At 39.0% G+C, this 24,017-nt stretch overlaps 2 protein-coding genes across 2 annotated transcripts; one reads left to right on the plus strand and one right to left on the minus strand.

Moving 5' to 3' along the window:
• Positions 1–5,347: 5,347 nt before the first annotated feature.
• Positions 5,348–7,669, minus strand: LOC143545271 (alcohol dehydrogenase 1-like; the record flags this gene model as incomplete). Its single annotated transcript, XM_077037221.1, has 9 exons — positions 5,348–5,464; positions 5,546–5,707; positions 6,234–6,329; positions 6,412–6,473; positions 6,549–6,624; positions 6,717–6,799; positions 6,885–7,210; positions 7,291–7,337; positions 7,535–7,669. Coding segments are annotated over 9 exons (1,104 nt in total), but the record flags the coding sequence as incomplete, so codon positions are not given.
• Positions 7,670–21,932: 14,263 nt separating this feature from the next.
• Positions 21,933–23,745, plus strand: LOC143537116 (uncharacterized). The gene is made up of 2 exons (XM_077030976.1): positions 21,933–22,015; positions 22,783–23,745. The coding sequence occupies exons 1-2, from the start codon at positions 21,961–21,963 to the stop codon at positions 23,724–23,726; spliced, it is 999 nt and encodes a 332-aa protein (XP_076887091.1). The 5' UTR covers positions 21,933–21,960; the 3' UTR covers positions 23,727–23,745.
• Positions 23,746–24,017: the final 272 nt, after the last annotated feature.

Raw genomic sequence — 24,017 nt, forward strand, 5'->3', positions numbered from 1 at the left:
ATTTCATGGCATAAGCACAACGAGTCACACCCTGTGAAATCAGCCATTGACGGTCCTGCGCGAGGGAAGAAACAGACGTCTCAAGAGCAGGGATTTGAGAGTTTAACAACTTAACAGTTTCCTTGGCTTGTTTTAGCTCTTCTTTGTCAGACGCTGCTGCCGCCAAGGCTTCATTCTTTTCCGCTCGCGCAGCATCGAGCTCTTTCTTCAGGCGCGCAACCTCACTCTCCAATAAAGATTTTTCAGTATTAACCTGCGCAATAGTTTGGTCATGCGCCTCCACTGCCAACTCCAGGTCACGCGCTCGACGCGCGTACTTGGCCGCATCTGCCTCTGCCACTTGCAGTTTCTCCCGCGCAGCTTGCAGCTCAAGCCCGCGCTTCACAAAAGCAGCGTTGGAACTTGCCCGGTTCTCGCTAAGTTCTGCTTGGAGTTTCCCAGCTTTCTCTCGGGCATCAGAAAGATTCCAAGCAAAAATCTTAGCCTCTTGCTTGGCCTCCGCAAGGGCATCACGTACCTTTATATAATCATTGCGAAGCTCTTGGGAGGCAGCAAAAAACGCAGACCCAGCAAAAAGGTGGTCATTAAGCAAATCCACGCGAGCGCGGTCCTCTTGAAACCTCCTTTCAGCTGGAGGAACAGAGTGAGCCCAAAAGTCTTCACATACGCCCAAGGATTGGAATGAGCTCTCTTCAGTGATACTCCAGCTCGGGCGGTATATGTGATCGGCTCCCTACAAACACAAAGCAACGCAAAGAAACGTTTTAGTTATCTAAACACTAATTTGGAAGTCTGCACAGCGGAGCAAAATAAACTTATACCTGAGGAGAACCGGCAGAAAGATTAGCGCCAGCTGATGAGCTCCTGCCTGCCCCATGAGAAAAAGGCTGCGCCACGAAATCTTGTGGCGCTATAGGGCTTACGCGGCCACCATCAGAATTTTCAAAATTAACCTCCTCATCATCCTCTATAACAGGTCTCTTCTCCTGCGATTTGGAAGAATAAAAAATAGTCTCACGAGGAGGGCTGCGCGCAGGAGGAGGTGAGGGAGGTCTTGACGCTGTTAGAGCAGCGCGAAAAATAGTCTCCTGCTCCTTAGTGATCCCAATGAGGGGAGATTCAGTACTTGTTGGAGCAGGAGCAGAACTAACGGCGCCAGCGCTAGCAGTGCCACCAGCAGCTTGTGTGCCAGCTATAATTCCTATGAAAAAACCAACAATGAGAAATGATTCATGACTTGAACTAAAGGAAAAAATCAGACAATCAAAGCGCAATAAATACCTTGGCGCACCGCAGTCCGCGAATTAAGCATCGCCATGAAATCCATTTTCCCCCTTTTTGAGGGCAAAACAGAGGACTTCAAAACAACCTTCGGCATAGCCTTGGCACCTTGCTGCACCTGAGGTTGAGCCACCAACGTTGCCGGCTCTACAAACATTTGAGGTGGCAGCACCATACCTCGTGTGGACTGGAGGATTGCCCACACCTTGAGGCAAAGAAGACGAGGAAAACTTGGAAGTAAAACCCTTGGTTTTCTCAAGTCCCTTCACTTGAGTAGGAGGAAGATTCTGGGCAACAGAGGCATCATCTTTTTTCTGTTTTTTACTGGCCCCTGCGCCAGTTTTGCCTTTAGCCTTGCGCTTGAGTTTTTGCGCTTCAGCTTCTGCCTCCTCCCCTTCCTCTTCCACAGGCTCTAACTCATAATTAGCGAGCGCATCTACAATACGCGCAACAGAAATGATAAAACCAAATTTGGTATTCTAAGGGCCTAAGCACAAATACAAAGGCTTACCAGGCACATCGCTGTCAAGGCAAAACTCTAAGTCAACAGGAATAAACATATCGTCAAAACGATCAGGAAAGGCGGTTTCCCCAGGGTTCAGCGCAGCAGATCCACCCTCCGTATGCTCGTCATAGGCGGCGTGGATGTATTCCTTGATGTCTTCATAAAACAAGACAAGTGATATCAGCAAAACGAATTATACTCGCGCAGAATTAATGCAATGAACAAACAACCCACCTGAGCCATCAACACGGATGACAGGCTCAGTCTCGCTGTCAGTCCACCTCTTGCTCATACCAACCCCCACCAGCGCTTCCTCGCAAATATTCTTGGCGGGGGATGGTTCAGCAGATAACTTCTTAACCCATGTGCCCGTTGGGTTCTTAAGGACATTGTCATCCGCGGGCGCAGAAGTGATCTCGCGCATGGTCATACGAATGGGAATAACACCAGCCTTGATATAAAAGAATTTTTCAGCCCAGTCATGAAGGCTTTTGAAGGTAACAGTGCAGCACTTAACCTTCTGACTGCGCGGTGTGAACGAGAACCAAGAATCTTGGATTTTCGGCTTATAAAAATATTGAAAGCGCCGAGGGGTGGGCTCTTCGCGCTGAGCTTTGCACATGAACTCAAAATGAGTCATGCGCACTAATCCACAGGGATGGACTTGAGATATATGAATCCCGTAAAATTGGAGGAGCGCACCTATTAACCTCGTCATCGGAAGACGAAGATTACAGTGGGTGAAAAAATGAGAATATAAAGAGATATAGCCGGCGGGAGGATCCGCCGCCGTTTGCCCGGTCGCCGGGAGCAGACAACCATACTCAGGGAGAAAACCCTGAGAGGCGACGAGATTATCAAAATCAGGTTGTTTCAACTTGCAGGGAATCTCATCCCATCTCTTCACCGCCTTGTTCTTCCCTCCTTCCTCCGACGAGGCATCGGCAACCCGAGTACCCTTGCCGGTTTTCTTCAAAGTAGACATAACCACTGATTTTACACGGCCTTTACTTAGGGAAATTGTGGTGTCTGGGTTATCAGACATACAATTGCGAATCGAACAATATGGTTACTTTAAGCACGGAATTCAGGGACAAAAACGAAAGCTCTTAATCGGAATGTAAATGATAGGCAAAAGCTCTGAAAATGACAATGGAGATGAAGAAAAAACCGTTCAAAAGGTTTGGTTTGATAGGCCCAGGAGAGAGAGAGAGAAACAAGTAATAATCAGATCTACGCTAACGCGCCCCCACTCGCAGGCGTAGGTCAACATAAGCGCGACACGTGTTCCTGACACTGTATGAGGAGACGTGAAAAGCCACTGTAGCACCTCGAGCACACGAAAGGTCTGACACATAACGTCTCCATCTCTGATGCATGTCAACACCAACCAACCACGTGCATTGACGATTCGTTTTAACCAAAGGGATGGAATTTCGCGCAACGCGCGTACAAGAAAAGAAAAAGAAAAAACAAGCCCTATTGAAAAAGCAAACTATTAAGTCTAATATCTATCTTACCTCGCTCGCGCGAGACAAGACACACATTAGACTGGGGGGGCTTGAAGGGGTATGCACCCGCCTTAACATCGAGCGGGGCGGGTCAACCCACAAGATATAGACAAGAGGCTTGAAATCAGGATGTCATGAAGACACAAAGCCAAAACCTATGCGCAAGCGCATGAAACATCAGCGCGTGACGCATATCACATATGCACACAACACACACATTTAGTGTGAGAATAAAGAGAAGACCCTGCGCATCCCCGGGATAGGCGCATAAAGGCCGCGCGTAAGCGACACACAACAAATGAGACAATAGTCTAATCCAAATCAGGATAAGGACAACCATTATTGTACTCATCAGACAACCTTCCAGAATGTATCTTTTAAGGAATAAAGAATGTGCTGATGTTGAAAGCTGCCAATGAAGGGTGGACAACTCAGCAAAGCCCATGTGCCACCACGTGATGGCACATGGGTCAGATGAAATACCTTGGTCAGAGAATAATCAATGAAAAAGCACCAGGTGTCCTAAGTACACGTGGCGCGAAGCAATAGGAGGAGGCCAAAAAGGCCCTAATTGGGTCTGAGCCAAATCATTGGAAACCCTAGCACTATAAATACTAGGCCGCCTCCACAGTTGGAGGCAGGCAAGAAAATATATTCTAAGTCCTTTACTCATTTTTACATCCTGATTATCCTCTCCTACAATATCTGATTCTCACACCAGAGGGTTACCCCAAAGAGGACCCCTCTGTCCCTTTCTGAGGGGTAAGCTCACGGTACTGTTCGTTTTGTAGGTGGAAGAACTCGTATCTCGGAAAACCATCGGTGATATAGCACACTCGTACCCGAGGAACGTTGATCGTATACAAGTAAGTCGATACACACTTCTTCAATAACAAGAAAGAAAGCTAGGAGAAGGAAAATGTTTGATTTTATTTTGTGTTCCTGAGCTTAATAAAAAGGAAAGAAAAAGAAAGAAAATTAAACATTTTTAAACATTATTATTAAACACAAGTATTTTCTTTCCTAATCTCTCCAATTTGGGAGGATGATAATATGCTCACATTTTTCAACATTTTCAATCCTTTCCCCTCCCCTCCCCTTCTTAAAAAATCTCAGAAACATGATTTTTTCATATTTTCCTCTTTTTTCCTTCCCCTCCCCCTGTTAAATGAGACTCGGGAACTCCAACGGTGACAGAGCCGGCGGCTTAAGTTGGAAAAGAACAGTGGTACCAATTAGATTTGGATGAATGAAAGATTATATATATATATATATATATATATATACACAAACGAATCATGTACACAAGTTTCACTTGATAGTTTGAAATTTGATCCACGTTTCTCCATTTTTCTTTCCGGGAAAATAGTGATGAAGTTGAGATACAGTTGCTTTCAAATTAAGTTTCACCAAATGGCAAGAATGGCCCCTCTACTTTGCTCCTTAATTAATTTCATAATATACACTTTAAACCCTCAAACTTGGTGTTTGCATTAATTGACTCTAACCTTTAAAATAAAGCAACCCAACTTATTATTATTACTATTTGCTAATAAACTAGTATTCATATCTAAAAACTTATTATTATTACTATTTGCTAATAAACTAGTATTCATATCTAAAGTGTTCGATTATTAACGTTCTATTAGTGCTACAAGATATTAACTATTTTAATAATTGACGTTCGATGTTTAATATTTTATTATTTCAAATTTTTCGCATGTTACAACTTTAGTCCACTTATATGTTTACATGTCATCAACCACATAAATCATAAGTTTTTAACAATTTTCTTCACAAAACTTGATAAAGAGTTTGCTATCAAGTAAGCTTTAGCTCGAATTCAGACATATTCAAACCAACACAAGATAATTGAGCCTGGCATGTACCAAAAAGTTGTATGATTGAATATAAATAGATTAAACCATACAGAAGTGTTATTAGCCTAGCTTCCATGGGAATTATAAGTCCCATTGTTACAAGCTTTATTCCTCTGCATACTTATCATACTAAATAGCCATATTACTAACACACATAACACGACGAGCGCCTAAGCATCCATTTTGATAATGCAATGGAGACTTTCACCTTTAAGCATGTAGTCGAACGCTTTGTTGATTTCCGAGAAGCCAACAGTGTGCGTTATAAACTTCTCAACTTCCAATTCCTACACCAAAAACAAGCATTATTATACAACATATTATAATGTTATGGATAAAGAAAAAGAAGTTTAAAAAACTAAGTTCACCTTTTTCATGTATTTCTCAACAACACCTGGAATATCGGTACGGGGCTTATAGTTACCGAAAAAGGTACCCTTCAGAGTCCTCTCATTCAAAAAATTGATAGGTAGCGTTTTGAATGCGTCGTCTTTATTCGGGACACCAACAAGAACAGCCACACCCCAACCCTAGACACAAACAAACCAACTCCTGGTTATACAAAGTACTGAAATTATGTTCGATTAATTAGAAGTGGCAAGATGGACAGGTAGGTAGGAACGGGTCAGGGCTAAGTATGCCATTTTGAAAAGATGTTATGAGGTTGAAAGCATTGAAAACATTTTTAGGCTCGTTTGGTTCGGCCCGTTTGAATAGATATAAGTCAAACAGATCGCAACGGTACAAATAATAACCAAAAAGTGTGTTTTAACAAACTCGGCTCGTTTGGCCGACTCTCTTTTGAAATATAAGTCAAGCTGGCTGAAATAGCTCGCCAACTCTATGAATAATATACAAGGACGGTTTAACAAATTCGGCCCATTTGACAAAAACAAAATTCAGGCTTTGACCCATTTGACCATCTGGCCTGTTCGCTTAATTTGTCCCATTTGACTAATTTGACCCGTTTTACTAATTTGGCCCATTTGGGATATAAGTCAAACGGGTCAAAATGGTCCCCTATTCAAATAGTAAACAAGGGTTTGAATGTTTTACATCATGAACACATTCAAAAGCTGACATCATAGCCTTCACATTTCCTGTGCACTCAACACTTCTGTCAACACCACCATCAGTCATAGCAACAATGACCTATAAAAATATCAAAGTCAGTCAAAACAGATAACACATACGTGCGTATATGATTATATACATGTTGAGCAAGAAAAACAACCTCTTGGATCGGCTTATCATGATCTTTTGGATTCACAAATTCAGTAACACCAAACTTCTTGGCTGTTGTCAATAAAGAACACAGCATTAAATTCAAAAGTCATTTGACTCACAAAAGTCAAACATTGACCGACTCACCTTCATTGGCCCTACTCGCATTCAGATCAATACCAATGATCCTAGAAGCACCCGCAATGCGAGCTCCTTCAGCAGCCTGAGAATCAGGAGAAGTCAAAGTCAACAATCCCAACAATTTACAAAGCCAAATATACAAACTGAAAAAAGTCAATGTCAAAGTCAACTTACAGCAAGCCCTACAGCTCCTAGCCCAAATATAGCAACAGTCATACCCTTTTTCGGTTTCGCCACATTCAGAGTGGCACCCATTCCTTCATACCCAAAAGAACAAAATCATGTTAAGTAAGTCGATTTCAGTTGTGTTTATTTCAAACGGGCCAAGAAAAAAAAACAAACCTGTGGAAATGCCACAGCTAAGAACACAGACTTTATCCAGTGGGGCATCAGGGTTGATTTTAGCAACACAGCCTGCATGAACAACGGTGTACTCGCTAAATGTTGAGGTCCAGAGAAAATGGTAGATCGGTTGACCGTCTTTTGAAAACCTTGTTTTTCCATCATTAATCATAACACCCCTATCAGTATTAATCCTTAAAAGATCACACATGTTGCTGTCTTCCGACTTGCAATGTCGGCACTCGCCACATTCTCCTGTGAATATCGGGAGGACTTTGTCCCCGGGTTTCAGTTCAGTCACACCTTCACCGACACTCTCCACAATACTGTAGAACAATTATAAAACTTATAAGAGATGTTTAATTAGATTATCCATGACAATAAGTTTATAAAAGTTTGGGCATACCCTCCGGCTTCGTGGCCTAATATGCGAGGAAACAAGGGGTTTTGTCCCTACAAAACATACAACCATAGTTTCTAGTCATGGATTGATATTGTGTGTTAAAAGATAATAATCTAGCAAAGTAAATGGGGCAAGGAAATTAGTTAAGAAATAATCAAATATACTTTCTGATTTAACTCTTGTCCCTAATCAAAATACAATAAAAAGATTAAACATAATAATTTAGCAAATAGGTAATTAATGTGACCTTGGCTTCCCAGAAGTAGACATCAGTGTGACACAAGGAGGTGAAGTGAATCTTCAACCGGACTTCCACTTCCTCAATCACCAACGGCTTCCCGGCTTCACGAGCCACCGCAGCTGCATATATACACAACACAATTCAATACACACCAAATTAATTTCCAAACACAATTTTTAGGATAACAAAACCATATTCATATATAGATCGATCTTGTGATGATAACATTATTGTCGTTCAATATTCGTGCATTGGAAATGAGAATTAACAACGGAAAGGAAACGACAATCGATGATAATTATGGATTACCTTTGCACTCGAATTACTTGACCAGACATTGTCGTACGTAATTTCACCTCGGTCTTGTTGCCCTGATGATATGATAGATATGTTTTTGTACGAGAAGTGATGATGCTATTTATACAAGGAAATACCACCGCCTTTGACTGGGAGGGACAGCTGTCACCACGATATTCAATCTTGAGGCCTAGGCTATCTTTTTTTTTTTTTAATATTTTTGTATTAAATTAAATATCTTTTATTTTTGGTTAATGTATAGTTTACTGGTTTTAACTTCTAATTGTGTCTTGACAAACAAGTTGGTTTTATTAAGCATCTTGGTGATAAATTAGGTTTGTTAAGAACATCTAGATGCTTATATCTTGGATTATGTCTTGATAAACAAGTCGGGTTTACTAAGGATCTTGACAAATAAGGCAGGTTTATAAAGAATATGTAGATGTTAACTACGCCTTGACAAACAAGTCGGCTTTGTTAAGTATGTTGGAAAACAAGCTAAGTTTTTTAAGAATGTTTAGATGTTAATATCTTTAATTATGCGTTGACAAACAAATTGTGTTTCTTATGGATCTTGATAAACCAATGTTTTCATAACCAGATCAGACATCGAACCAGACGGGCAACCGGTTGTACTGGCTGAACAACTTTGTTAAGGCTGAAAAAAGATTTTTCGAAAAAAAAATTATTTTTTCATAGTAAACCGGTTCAACCGGTTAACCGGTTTGGACCGGCCGATTCTCTGAAAGCTAAATGAACTACACATAACTGGACCAATGGTGAACCAAATCCCAGTCGGACCGGTCCAGTTTCAACAACATTGTGATAAACAAGTTATGTTTCTTAAGAACATATACGTGTTAGATGTTTATACATTAGAGATTGATGTTGATCTTATGTCTATAATTAAGAAAGATAGAATTTAAGTCGAATTGTAATGCATCGTGTGGCAAGCAATGCCAAGTTATATAAACCGACTTAGGGTTCTTTTCTAACTAGTTGGATTTCTATTAATCAGAGAAGCAACTAAGTCCCATGATTGTAGTCACTACAAAAAAAGTGACCATTATATACTAAACTATTAAGGACTAAGGACTGATATATTAGTCTCGAATACATATACTATTAGAGACTGATTTATCAGTTACTCATATTATCGGGGACAGATTTTTATGCAACTGATATTAGCGGCAGATAATCAGTCGCTAATATTATGACGCCTTATTTAAAACTGACTTTCAGTCACAAATATGTCTAGACAATATAAGGTTTTGAAAGAAAATTTATTGGCAATTGATTTCCAGTCCCTGATACGTAATAAAAATGGTAAAAATGTATTGCGACTAATACTCAGCCTCTAACATGAATGAACGTATTAAAGACTGAAAATCAGTTCTTAATTATCCCAAAATGGATTGACTTTAGGACTAATATTCAATCTTTGACGCAATTTATATATGAAAAAAAATCAAGAACTAACTTTTCAGTCTCTAATATTATAGTCAAAATTTTATCATTTTTAGAAAAGTATCAAAGACATGAAATCAGTCTCAAGAACCTACAAAGGACCTTATTCGGAACTAATATTCATTCTCCAACAATTTTGTAGATGAAAAAAGTAAGGACCGACACTCAATCGCCAATAATCGACTCATATTTTACTGATTCAAAAAATATATTAGAGACTGATGATTAATTGATGTATTTTATAGTAACCGATGACCAATATTGAAAGTTAAGTCCACATGACATGTACAGTAGATAATTATAATGTCTTTTATAGTAAACGATAGCAAATATGAAGAGTAAAGTCCACATGACATGTATTTGTTACATTATAACTCATAATGACTGGTGACTTGGTTGGCGGTTAAACCAGTTTTGATAAAATATAACATTTTTTATTGGTTGGTGGTCAAACCGGTTATGATTGAAGTTAAAAAAATTTATTTTAATTATGTATGTATCTTATGAGATTTGAACTTGAGACTTTGTATGAAATAACCAAATAATTTACGAACTAAACTAGGAAGAAATTTATATTATATTTAATGATATTTGAACTAAATATACTTACAAGTTACGCTTCACTTATCCAAATAAAAAAACATATTATTTATGGCTTACAAAATTTAAACCTAAGACCTACCATGTAATATTTTAATCCCTTACCAACCTATCTGATATGGTATTATAAATTTTTTTCTTCAACATTTGTGGACTTAATCATGTTTAATATTCTTCTTTTTTACTTATAAATTATTTTCATATTTTGTTTTTTGTTTAGAAACCAAAACATCTCTTTTTATTTAATTTAAATATAAGTGACTTAACAACATCGTATTTTAAACTTCTAATGTAATATTATTTAAATTTTATGTAATATTTGATATTTATAATTTAATCATGACCTTTTCTGGTTCAATGTTCAATCCGATTTCTGGTCTGAGCTGTGACCGGGTAAAACGACCGGGTTAGTATCTGGTCTGGGTTTGAAAACATTGCAATATAGCATGTTAAATTACGTTTCGCCAATTAAAATTCATTGTAATGAAATACGACTCATTAGGCTCATCATATCTCCTTAGTCACCAGCATTACAAGCTTTCTTGGTTAATCAAAGCCAAAATTTGGTTAAACATGAACGCAATATTTGTAATATTAAGACATATGTTATCATGCCATAATAAGCACTGTCATATGTGCATGGTGGGCCTGGAGGTTTGCGAGCCATACCGTTGGCCCAGGTCCGTAACTTTAGGGGGTTAAAAATTTTACATAAACCTTATAAATTATGATTAAATCATGATCTTATAATTATTAGACTGAAAACTTTTTTTATTAGGCTCAAGCTAAAATTAAAACTAAAAATTAATAAAAATCATGCTCTACGTGGCCCGTGCCACCCATTACCGCCCCCCAATGTGAAGGGATTTAGCAGTTGGCCAACATACCTTCAAAACCCGAATGCGTAAAACAAAACTCCTCCTTCAAATTTGCCTTCTCATGGCAACATAGAACATAGAGATCTAGGTAACTTACAACAACTATAAAATCTGTAAACTCATATCCCTTTTTACACGATGTTTCTTGAATTCTTGCTTGTGCAAACACGTGAGGCAGAGTGTATTACCCTTATCAGTAAAATAGGTGAAAGGGTCGGTATGGTATGTAGATTCGGTAGTTGGAAATCAACTATGATTGCCCGATTTTGGTATTATCAACTGTGGTTAGGGTTTTATTTAAACTCATCTGTAGTGGATTAGGTCATGAAGATTGAAGATTTTGGTATTACAGATCTTTTGTAATTTATCTTGATTGATATGTGAATTGTATAGGTGTGTGCATGTGTTGGTTTTGGCCTAGAACCGTGACCATAACCGTACTTTTTGTTAACCGGAACCAGTGGGATTTGTTTAAGTTGGTTTTAGTTAACTGTTTTTTTAATTTGGTTAACTTTTTTTTATAACTATACTTTTTAGATATGAAGGTTATATAACAATATGGTATTGTTGGGTTCATAAACATGTAAAAGTCTGCCCCATATATGATGTGAAAACTAAAAACGTTTTATCTTCTTGAGGTCACAAATTCAAAATAGAAACTTTATTCTTAGCTACTTTTAATTGTTTTTTTTATCATAGTTGGTTCAGTATGGTAAATTCAGTTATAACACACATCATAACCACAACCGACCCACAATTTTCAGTTTATTTTTATCCTTTGGTTCGTTTAAGTTGGAATTGTTCAATTATGGTTATGCTAATTCGCTTATTTGCTCACACCTAGTGAATTATGTTTTTTTACGTTTACAGTTGTGGATGTTTTTACATTTGGAATAAAGGTACTTAATTATCTCTTCTAAATATGTTTCAGGTGATATGAAACCTAAAAGGTTTAAAAGTAAGAAAGACATGGTCTTGAGTATAATGAGATTGTAACTCCAAAGAGATCAAGGCTACTTAGGCACCTAAACTCGACTAATAGATGTCATCGGCCCAGAGATCAATTTTAGCTTTAGGAAAAATTGTTGTAATTATATTGTATAACATACCTTTTGTTGGTTCTCAATAAGAATGTTATGTTTATATGGTTTTAATATTTTACAATTCTAACAATTTAGTGAATTAAGAGACTGATTTTTAGTCAATAAAAAAATATATCTGGGACTAAAATAGCATGTATGAGATTAATTTTCAGTCCCTTAAAAAGCATAATAACAACTGGAATCGAATGATACCAGGGACCAATTTTAAAATAACGTATTGGAGACTGATTTAATATGAAATCCTGATCCTAATGAAATGTATTAGGGACAATACATGCAACTTGAGAGGATTGATTTTCAATCTCCAAAGTAACACACTAAGGATTGAAATCTCATACTATTCGAGACTGATTTGCAGTAGCTGATGAAATGTTTTGAAGACTGAAATGAGGTACTAGGTAACCAATTGAAGAGTGAATTTTATTTATCGAAGACTGATCGTTAGTCCCAGTTGGTGCATATAGCGGGGACTGATTTTCAGTTACTAAAACAACTATTTAGGACTAAGCATCTGTTACTGGTCAGGGACTGACAAATCAGTCTCTGATAACCACTGGTTACTGATTGAGGAGTATTAGAGACTGATTTTTCAGTCTCAGATACCAATATTTTTTGTAGTGAGTGACAGCGGAGACAAATTTTGTTAAACACTCAAATGTTCTGGGGTTAAGTCCTAAAAAGTATAAGAAACTTGTCTTTTAGAAAAACAAGAGAAGTAACCAATGTGTGAGAGTTACTTGTTTTTGGCTATATTTTTTCTTAACTTTTGATGTAAATTTCATATCTAGTTATCTTATATGAATAATAAAAATAGGCCTTAGTATACATGTAACTAACATATAATTTATTGTGTTATATACTAAAAGATGCTAGCGTTACAAGTCGATTTTGTTTCCTTTCCTTATTCTTTATAGTCTACTTTTTTATATATATATTTTTACAAATATAGCTTTATTTTAAAACAGTTATTTGCATATAAATAGCCTTTGATATTTAGGATTAATTCAAAGTTATAAACGTACACTCAAAAACAAAAATGTCCATGTATATTGACACTTAAACTAGAGAGCCCGACTTCAGCTTCTTTTAACTTCTAAGTTCTAAGTAAAAGAACACCTTAAATATTTATACACATAAATGGATTAACCGTCAAACCTATCCGGTTGACTTGATATTGAACTGTTAAGGTTAAATGTGTTCGACCCAACGTAACTTTCGTGTTAGGTTTTGTGTGGTATCGAAAAATCACATCCCTCAGACAATTTAACAAATTGGGCCTTGACCAAATAAGGCTTTTGAAGGGTGTCGAATCCAACAAATAAAATCAACCAACTTGACACACTAAAAATAGTATGAGTGGAAGTAAGGTTCGTGTTCTTAAGGATACAGATTAACTTTATTATACCAAAACGTTTTAAGTGCAAACGGGATTGTTTTAAAAGGGGGGTTTTGATTTTAAACTTTAATCTAGAGAAAACAAATTTATTATAAAAATGTGAATTCAAATATTTAATAACTAATTCCAACACTAAGGTAATTTCTTGATTTAATTCTAGCTTATGATCATGAACAATTATGGTGCAATGATTCTTTTGTTACAACGATTTGTATCAATACGAGACGTCACGCCGTTCGGACATCCACTCTATCTAATGTCTAACCACACGCCGTTCGGTGATTAGAGCCAACCCGCTACTCCAAGCTCACGCCGTTCGGATCTTAGTGTGCGGGTTGCGTGATAGAAGTATCGATTATAATTAAACACCCACGCAATTCAGGATGTTCAACTAGATTGTTTAATTCTATAATGATTTTGGGTTCATAGACAAGCACAAAATATTATTTGTTCCATTTACCAAAACTTAAAAACTGATTAAGGTTTTAAATATTGATAAACTTTATTAGAAAAATTAATGAGGTGATCAAGTTTATTAACAATCTAATATATACCGGTGTGGAACCGGATTTAAGCACAAGAATCAAACAAACAAATCATTCAAACAAGCGAATCACATAAACGTTTCACATAAGTTTCGAATCAAACCAAACTCTAGTGTCAAAATTAAATTGGTTTAGCCAGACATGGTGGCTAAATCAATCAAACCAAATACAAAAGAAAACATGAAAATAATAAAGCTTACGAAACTTGATCTAAAGTCCAAAGCCGTCCGATGCCTTTTACCCCTTGCGGTCGTCCAAGATATCTCCTCGTCTAAACTCGATGGTCTTTTTATATTTGCTTAAATTGTAACCTCCACTATTCTTGGAAAACCTATGGCCCGTTTAATTTCCTTTGTTTCTTTTACTATCAAGTCAACGAACACCCGACATGAAATCTTTTAGTTCTTTTCTTCTTAAGCCCAATATCATTATTTTGTCTTGTTGTTGTTGTAGTCCAATTAGCCATCACGTGACTTTACCAACATCTTCATAACTATCTTCAAAACTCAAACTTTGTATTTGAAATTCAAGTCCAACGCCTCCCTTGCTAGATAAATTAACAATTAGTTCTAGCTCGTTTTCTTTATAATCGATCAATGAATGTTTCTTCTTGTACTCTTTCAATCCTTTCCAACACCCGTTGTTGTCACTCATGACCCTCACGACCAATCCATGCCTACGAAACAATAAAACAATCCAAAGTAGACTCCATTCCACAAAATAAAGGTTTCACAAATTAAAGTGATATATTGATAGGGCCTGTGGAGTAGGCTAGACTCAAGAAGAAGGTACAGAGAGAGAGAAACACTTTTGAGGCAATTTTCTGAATATCTTTCCTAAAACAAAGTACAAAACTTAAATAAGCAAACAATTTGACTACTTCTACTCACGTCCCTTATTATGAGGGCCACATGCACCACTATCCCACTAATGCAGTAACCAACAAGAAATAGGAAAATAACATGTGCTAAAAAGACTAATTCAAATAAAAAATAAAGAAACGGTTTGATGCGGAAGTTACGTTTACTCCAATAGCTTAGAAGGCTTCTTAGTTTCTCTCTTAGGCCTGCTGTTCAGCCCACCATTAATTTGGGTCGTATCAACTGCCTTCCCCTTGTGAACGAGCTCGTCCTCGAGTTCGTACTCGACTTCTTGCATGGTTGGTAACGGAATCGGATCCGGATTTCCTTTGACTTCTCTTAGTAGTGACACGTGAAACACGGGGTGAATTCTTGCCCCCAATGGTAGTTGCAGACGGTACGCAACCGGCCCGATGCGTTCCATAATCTGAAAAGGCCCATAGAACCTTTTGGATAGTTTCCTGCTACTCCTGTGTTTAACCGATTGCTGGCGGAAATCTTGTAACCGTAAAAAGACCATGTCACCAACGTTGAACTCTCTATCCAACCTTTTTTCATTAGCTAGTGATGCCATTCTCTGTTGAGCTCGCTTCAGATTTTGTTTTAGCAACGAGCGTAGTCGCTGAAGCTCCAAAAGGGTTGTGTCGACTGAAGGGATCTCCGACTCCCCTGGTTGGTATCGAATCACACTTGGAATTGGTTGGCCATACAATGCTTGGAACGGACTCATGTTAATCGAGCTGTGGTGTGAAGTATTGTACCAATATTCCGCCAAGTACAAGTATTTGCTCCATGTTCTTGGTTCATCACCTGCAAAAGAACGTAAATAATTCTGCAAGCATCTGTTGACAACTTCGGTTTGGCCGTCTGATTGTGGGTGATAGGCGGTTGAATACTTAAGCTTTGTTCCCACCTGTTTAAAGAGTTCCTTCCAAAAATTGCTAAGAAATATGGGGTCACGGTCAGTAACAATGCTTCGAGGTATCCCATGCAGGCGGTATATATTTTGGAGGAAAAGTGTTGCTAACGTTACCGCCCCATACTTTGGTGGAAGAGCGATGAAGTGAGCAAATTTGGAAAAACGATCGACCACGACCCAAATGGCCGACTTGCCTTGTGAAAGAGGCAAACTAGTTATGAAATCCATGGACACGTCTTGCCAAACAGTGGATGGAATGGGTAAGGGTTGTAGGAGACCGTAAGGTTTATGTGTCGGGTACTTCACTTGTTGGCATATTTGGCACTGTTGGACAAAAGAGGTGACTTCATCTTTGAGTCTGGGCCAACTAAAAGAAACTGCCAAACGTTTGATAGTCGCCCTAATTCCCGAATGACCCCCTGTTTGAGAGGCATGGAACTCCTGCAAAAGAAGTAACCTGATAGTAGAATTTTCTGGCATAAAAATACGAGTACCATGATACAAAAGCCCATCTCTGACCGCAAATTGCTTCTTGGAGTTTTTCAATATCTTTGACATTAGTTCTTTACCTTCTGGAGACACATAAAAGTTTTTCAGTTCTTTCACCCATTGGGGTTTGATGACTGAGATTGCTAACAGTTGAGGGCTGTCTAGCCGACTAAGTGCATCAGCGACTCGGTTCTCCTTCCCTGGCTTGTAATGGATTTCGAAGTCGAAACCGATTAGTTTCGTTGCCCACTTGTATTGTTCTGGTGTTTGCACCACTTGTGTTAAAAGGTGCTTTAAGCTCCGTTGGTCGGTAAAGATATTGAACTTTCTCCCTAACAAGTATTGTCTCCATTTCTTTACTGCTTCCGTGATAGCGAATAGTTCTCTAACATAGGCCGAAGCAACCTGCATTCTCGAGCATAATTTCTTGCTGAAAAATGCTATTGGCCGATCGCTTTGAGACAAAACCGCGCCAACAGCCACCGTAGAAGCATCAGTAGTAACATCAAACGACCGAGAAAAATCTGGTAGTGTGAGGGTTACCAACGAGATCATGGCTGCCTTGAGCTGTTGGAAGGCTCGATTGCTATCATCCAACCACACAAACGAGTTCTTTTTTAGAATATCTGTAAGAGGTGCAGCAATTTGGGCATAATTCTGAACAAATCGGCGGTAGTAACCCGTTAAGCCCAAGAATCCTCTTAAGTTGGTCATGGTTTTAGGAGTTGGCCACGTCTGGATGGCTGTTAATTTCTCTGGATCAGCTTCTACCCCCCGAGACGAGATGATGTGTCCTAGATATCCAATTGATGGAACCGCAAAGGTACATTTTGAAGGTTTTGCGAACAATTTGTTTTGAGAAAGTGTCTCAAAAACCTTCAGTAAGTGATGATGATGCTCCTCTGTGTTTTTACTATAGATTAGTATGTCATCAAAAAAGACCAGAACATACTGACGTAAGGCATCGCAAAACAAATCGTTCATTGTCGCTTGAAACGTTGATGGTGCATTCGTAAGCCCGAAAGGCATAACAAGAAATTCATAGTGGCCATCAATTGTTCGGAATGCCGTCTTGTGCGTGTCTTCACTGGCCACTCGAATCTGGTGATAACCCGCTGTTAAATCAATCTTTGAAAACATTGTGGCCCCGTGTAACTCGTCTAGTAATTCGTCGACTGTGGGAATGGGAAAGCGGTCCTTTATTGTGATTGCATTTAGGGCTCGATAGTCGACACAGAACCGCCAGGAGCCATCTTTCTTACGGACAAGGAGCACCGGTGAAGAGTAAGGGCTTTGGCTTGGTTTTATAACCCCATCACGAAGCATTTCAGATATGAGAGTGGTCATAATCTGTTTTTGGTAGTGTGGGTATCTGTAGGGTTTTACATTAACTGGTTGAGACATGGGTAGCGTAGGGATATGGTGATCTTGGGTTCGGTTAGGTGGTAACTGGGTTGGTGTTTGAAAAATGTGGTGGTATGTTTGTAGTAGTTGGTGGATTTTATGGTCCTGGTGGGAGATGGTGGAAGGTGTTATGGGTTTGGTTGAAGCTTCAAAGTGGAAGTACAAAGCATGTAGGGAGGCTATGCTATTTTTGTGTATAAGGGTTTGAAGGGTTGATGGTGACACTTGGTTTGTATGGGTTTCTCCACGTAAAGTTGTGGCCTTGGGACCCACATTGAAGGTAAGTTGGGGTATGGAAAAATCTGCTAATACTGGACCTAGTGTCCGTAGCCAAGCCAAGCCTAGTATTACGTCGGCACCTTCTACCGGAAGTATAAACACGGGAACGGTGAATGTGGTTTCTTGTAGCGCGATATTTAACGCCGGGCACACTCCTTCACAATATAGGTGGTCACCATTACCGACCATCACCGAGAAGGATTGGACTTGTTGTTGTTGCAATTTCAAGAGCGAGACCACTCTGGGTTGAATAATGTTATGGGTGCTACCGGAGTCGATCAACACTTGAACAGGTTGGTTATGGATGTACCCCGTAACCCTTAAGGCTTGAGGTGAGGAGATGCCAAAGAATGCAGCGGTGGAAAGAGAGAAAAATTGGTTGGATTGGGTTGTGTTAAAGGTATTGTCAGTGAGGGCGAATAGAGTGGAATCGGTGGTCGGTTCTGTGTTGTCCGGTTCATTATCCGCGATAAGCAAGAACTGTGGGGGGTTGCATTTGTGTCCGGGAAAGTACTTTTCCGGGCAACGAAAACACAAACCTTCACTACGTCGTTTTTGCAGGGCTTCGGGAGACAGTTTAGTAAAAGGAAGAGGTGTTTTGGGAGTAGGTGGATTGGGAAGCAAGGGTGGTTTATCGGACTTTGGAGGGATGGTGTTTGAGGTGGTTGAAGAGGAGACATTGACTGTCGATGGGGATGAATAAGATTTAGGTTGGTAAGTTTTGGTTTTGGCAAGGCTGAGTTTGTCCTCTACCAGTTTGGATAGACCATAAGCTTGGTGTAGGGTTGTGGGTTTGAGAATTGCGAGTTCGGCTTGAATTTCTTCTTTAAGGCCCGATAAATAGCAATTAAGAAGGGCGACACTTGACAAACCAACAACATGGTTACAAAGTTTTTCAAACTCTGCTTGATAAGCCGCAACAGTGGTTGTTTGTCTGAGTTTAAAAAGGGCTGCCTGATGGTTCTCGTAAGAGGACGGACCGAAACGAAGTTCGAGGTCTCGTGAAAAGTCTGGCCAGGTACCCAACAACCTGTTGTTGTGTAGATACTTATACCAACTCAAGGCCTCTCCGGTGAAAGAAAACCCCGCTAACGAGATACGTTGGTTTTCCGGGGTATTATAGAGAGAAAAGTAGTTATCGGCTTGGAAAAGCCAGTCCAACGGGTTGGACCCGTCAAACAATGGCAATACGATTTTAGGGTGGCGTGGGTGTGAGGTCACGGTATTAGTGTCGGAGCTGGAAGGGAAGGTGAAAGGAGACTGGTGACCCTCCTTTTCTTTGGTAAGGGCTGCAAGTAATTTGTTGGTGGTATCGAGGTGTTGTTGCATCGTTGCTTGAAGTGCTTCGAATTGAGCAGTGGCTCGGGCGTCGGATCGGTTGGTGGTGTCGGAGTTGTGCAACAGAAATTGGTCGAATTTGTCACACAAGGCTTGGAGTGACTCATCAGTGGAGGCTTGATCTTTACGAGGAGGCATGGTAGGAAGATGAAAGCACCAAATGATAGGGCCTGTGGAGTAGGCTAGACTCAAGAAGAAGGTACAGAGAGAGAGAAACACTTTTGAGGCAATTTTCTGAATATCTTTCCTAAAACAAAGTACAAAACTTAAATAAGCAAACAATTTGACTACTTCTACTCACGTCCCTTATTATGAGGGCCACATGCACCACTATCCCACTAATGCAGTAACCAACAAGAAATAGGAAAATAACATGTGCTAAAAAGACTAATTCAAATAAAAAAATAAAGAAACGGTTTGATGCGGAAGTTACGTTTACTCCAATAGCTTAGAAGGCTTCTTAGTTTCTCTCTTAGGCCTGCTGTTCAGCCCACCATTAATTTGGGTCGTATCATATATGTACACTAAATGCATTATATATGGCAAAAATTGAGTGTTTAAAGTGTTATAAAACGTGCCATAAAATGCAATTAACAGCTTTTAAGGTAAATGGACAGATAAGGGACTGCTTAATAAACTGGGTTTTGATTAGGCCTTACCAAAGGGCACAGAAGGCTTTAAGCGGTTAAATACAAGAAACTGCTTAACTAATTGGGCCTTATGTGAGTGGGTATGAAACAGGCCCATTACAGGTTTCAAGCCGAGGCTGGACAGGTCCTGGGCATTCGAATGTTTGTGCTATCTAGGACTAGGAGTGTGCATGAGGAATAAATGGGTGGGGGCGACCCATGTGCCACATGATGTGGCTAAGCCTTAACAGTTGACAGGTGACACCTACCAAACCATTAAAGTTAACAGGTTTACCTATATTTAATTTTTTTTTCATCTTTTTTCCAATAGCAGCTAATGGTGTCAATGGCTCGGTTTTATCCGTTTTGAGAAAAAAAAATTGTTTGAACCACCAACTATATTTGGAAGCACGACAAATCAAACGGTCAGATTGGTTGAGTTGGCTGGACGACCAGTTAGTGGTTTAGCATATTTTACCCATTTTTTTTTTTCAACGCCATTAGTTTATATAAAAAATGAAAATAATAAAGACTGTTGTAATTATAACAAATGACTTGCACTAATCTTCAAACCCAGCTGATTTGCTTCTGTTTGGTTGGTTTCTAACGGTGTTTTGAACACTCCTACGAAAAACTCTCACTTGTATTGGTAAGGTTTGATCTCGTGTTTTTTTCTTAACATATTCATTCATTTTCCTTTCTTTTTAAGGTTACTTTGTGTTTAAAGAGAGGGAGTGGACACCGGGGTTATGGAGTCGACCCATGTAGTCTTGCAACGTTAGGGAACTCCCATATCCCCACTCCTTATGTCACGGGAGTGGAGATGCATTTTTGACTCGTCTGTTGATGTAGTATCTCAAGTTTTGCTATCAAACAAGTTTAATGTATTATTTGAAAGTTGATGTGACACTAATATAAATAGATAATATCTGAATTAAGATTTTGCCACAATACTATATAACAAATAATTGGGTTCTTATTTGAGAAATAAAACTAAGCGGTTGAAAATTTGAAATGGTCAAGACATAGACATGATGGGTCTAAACATGTTTCGAGAGTTGATGCGTTGACTAGTCAACCTATATTGGGATGAAGACTTCGATTGGAAGCTTCCATATGCGTCGTGAATGACGTTATCAACCCCGCGTGAGACGGCGTTTGTGGAACAATTTTCCAATACAAATACCCTCAGGCTTCATACTTATTGCAAAACTACCCTTATATACGACTTCGCTGGCCACATCAACATCATCATTTAGCTGAATTTAATAATGTTAATGATACCAACCTTGACATGTAATTGTGTGGGCTGTATTTAAATAAGGGGTTTCATCTGTTCCATTAGGTAGCGTTTAATATGCAGTAATGATAACAGGAATTAAATGATTCATTACGTGGTAATGAAAAAAGTGGTATTTGTTTGCTCAATAGAATGGAATCATTCATTACACATGGAATCCCGTTCCATCAAAACAATTCCTTCCCACCACCTTTCTTTTTTTTTTCATTACATTCCATTCCTCCTTCACCCTACTTTCTCAACAACACCATCACCACTACCATCGACACCACCACCAACTCCGCCGACACCACCAACGCTGCCACCGCCACCGCCATTTTCGTCGCTGGAGCTACCACCGTTCCCATTGTAGGTTTTTTTTTTGTTTTTTTTGGATTAAAAAGTATTTTGAGATAGAAGTGTTTTTATTATTTCTATTTAATTTCTAAAATTTTTTTGAATACCAAACAATAAAAATCAATAAATGATTTCATTCCTATAGGTTAACCAAATAAAGAAAATGAATGGTAATACACCTTTAATTTATTTCCAATACAGAAAAGGTGGGACCATTGCTAGTGATTTTTAAAGGCTTTAAACATCGGTTTAAAACTAGGAAAAAAATATAACGACGTTAAGTATTTTTTAACGGATGACCGGTGAGACAAAAATAGTTAAAAGGTGAGACCATTGCTAGTGATTTTTAAATGTGAAATTATTATCGGACAATACACAAAAGGTGAAATTATTTATTTTCAATTTTTTTTAATATTATTGTTAATCTTATATTTTATTATTTTGGGAGGAAATAGAAGAGGGGGCACATTTGGTAATTTTGATGAAATCGATGGTTATGATGGGCTAGTGGAAATTCAAGTCAAAACTCATTGCATTTTTATAAACCAATTGGATCATTTCAATTGCATTCCAATTTTCATTTTCTTAAAAGATGGATAGAGAACAAGAGGAAATGCAATTTCTTGGCCTCTTTGGGATCTTCTATGGTACTGTTGTTTTTGCAGACATAAACTGTCTGTAAGCTGATTTCATCTGTTTTCATGTCTGCAACTGAAGATGTGGTTTGAAGATCTACAAGCTGAAAATATAAGACTGTTTGTTTTTATAAGCTAATACTGTCTGCATAACTGTCAAACTTATCTCACAAGATAGAAGTCATTTATTCAAGTTACATAGAAAATATAATAATAAAATTGTGGCGGCGGACGGTGGGTAGTGGCGATGGATGGTGGTGGTAGACAGTGGGTGGTGGTAATGGACGGTTTTGGTGGGTGGTGGACGGTGGTAGTTGACGGTGATGGCGTCCGACAGTGGGTGGTGGTGGTGATGAACGGTTGTGGTGGGTGGTGGACGGTGGTGATTGGTGGAGGCTGTGATGGATGGTGGTGGTGGTGGTGGTGGCGGACGATGGGTAGTGGTGGTGGATGCTGGTAGTGGCGGCGGACGGTGGGTAGTGGCGGTGGATGGTGGTGGACGGTGGCAGTGGGGGATGGTGGTGGTGGCGTACGGTGGGTGGTGGTGGCGGACGGTGGTGGGAGGAGTGGATGAGAGGGTGGCTTCAAAGGGATAAGAGTATGATTTTTTTGCAAAGATGTTTTAAGCAAGATTTCTTTGCTTTTCTTTTAAGATGAAAGAAGATAACTTAAGATCTGTTTTAAGAAAAAAAACAAACAGTCTTCAAGGGTAATGTCTGCGCGCGTGCAGACATTAGCTCCCTTGAAGATGTTTGAAGAAAAAACAAACACCCCCTAAGAGAGCTACAAAATCATAATCTCATGGAGGAAAATCTTTTCCCAAATAACCCTCACCCTCATCCTCTCTCTAGCCTTCATCTTCTTAGCACATCTGGAAATCTCGCATTCGCTCTTCAAAGACATCAAACACACTGAATTCGAGAAAGAAGTCACACGCCCCGGTACAAAAAGGTACAGCAATCTCTCTGACACGCTCTCATCTGAATGGATCACCTTTTGGCTCTTCAAGGTCGCCTACTTCACCATCCTGTTAATCTTGTCTCTTCTGTCGACAGCTGCAGTCGTCTACACGATTGCATCTGTTTACACAGGACGTGAGTTGACTTTTAAGAAAGTCACGAGTGTCGTCCCAAAAGTATGGAAAAGACTCATGGTCACTTTCTTGTGCATGTTTGTCACTTTCTTTGTATACAACTTCTTAGCATTTTTTGTCATGGTTATTTGTTTGGTGATTTTACCTTTTAACGCGGTTGGGGCTATCATTTTATACGTGGTGTTGATCATATACTTGATGGGGTTCGTCTACATGACCGTGATCTGGCAATTAGCTAGTGTGGTCTCGGTTTTAGAGAGTTCATACGGGATTAAAGCTATGACAAAGAGCAAGGATTTGATAAAGGGAAACCGAGTGGTTGCAATTGCAGTTTTCTTTTTGTTGAATTTATCATTCTTCCTCATACAATTTTTATTCGAGGTGTTCGTCGTGCACGGGAACTCATTAGAAGCATGGAAACGTGTCGGGTTTGGTGTTTTGTGTCTGGTCCTGCTTTTGACTTTCTTTCTTTTCGGGCTCGTGGTCCAAACAATACTCTATCTTGTTTGCAAATCATATCACCATGAAAACATCGATAAAGGCGATTTGTCAAACCACCTCGAGAGTTATCTCGGCGAATACGAACCTCTAAATGGGAAAGATGTTCAGTTAGAGCAATATCATGTTTGAATTCAATTTGAATGAAGTTTTCTCCTTTTGTAAGTAGCAAAGATGAAAGATGTTTATTTGTCGAATAAAACTTTATAAATATCATATAATTATTTTGTTTTTCTAGGTGGTTTGGTTATCAATCGTTATCTATATTTGGTCATTTGTTACATCAAAACGTTGACGTATTGATCGAGGTTCTCCACACAAACCTAACCTCCTAATCCACTAGTGTCTAGCAGTGACAATTAATTTGAATTGTATTCTTAGCCAAGCACCTCCATCTCAATAAATAGCGACAAAATGAAGAAA

Source organism: Bidens hawaiensis, unplaced genomic scaffold (genome assembly GCF_021521415.1).
Source record: "Bidens hawaiensis isolate Kalapana, Puna unplaced genomic scaffold, B.hawaiensis_p1.1 tig00000055_1, whole genome shotgun sequence".
In the NCBI taxonomy this organism is placed as follows: Eukaryota; Viridiplantae; Streptophyta; class Magnoliopsida; order Asterales; family Asteraceae; genus Bidens; species Bidens hawaiensis.

What these genes read in the sequence shown, in the direction of transcription:
- LOC143537116 (XM_077030976.1), top strand. Translation starts at nt 21,961, where the DNA reads ATGGATAGAGAACAAGAGGAAATGCAATTTCTTGGCCTCTTTGGGATC. An exon ending in CCTCTTTGGGATCTTCTATG is followed by an intron (nt 22,016 to 22,782) that starts GTACTGTTGTTT and finishes ACACCCCCTAAG; the next exon opens with AGAGCTACAAAATCATAATC.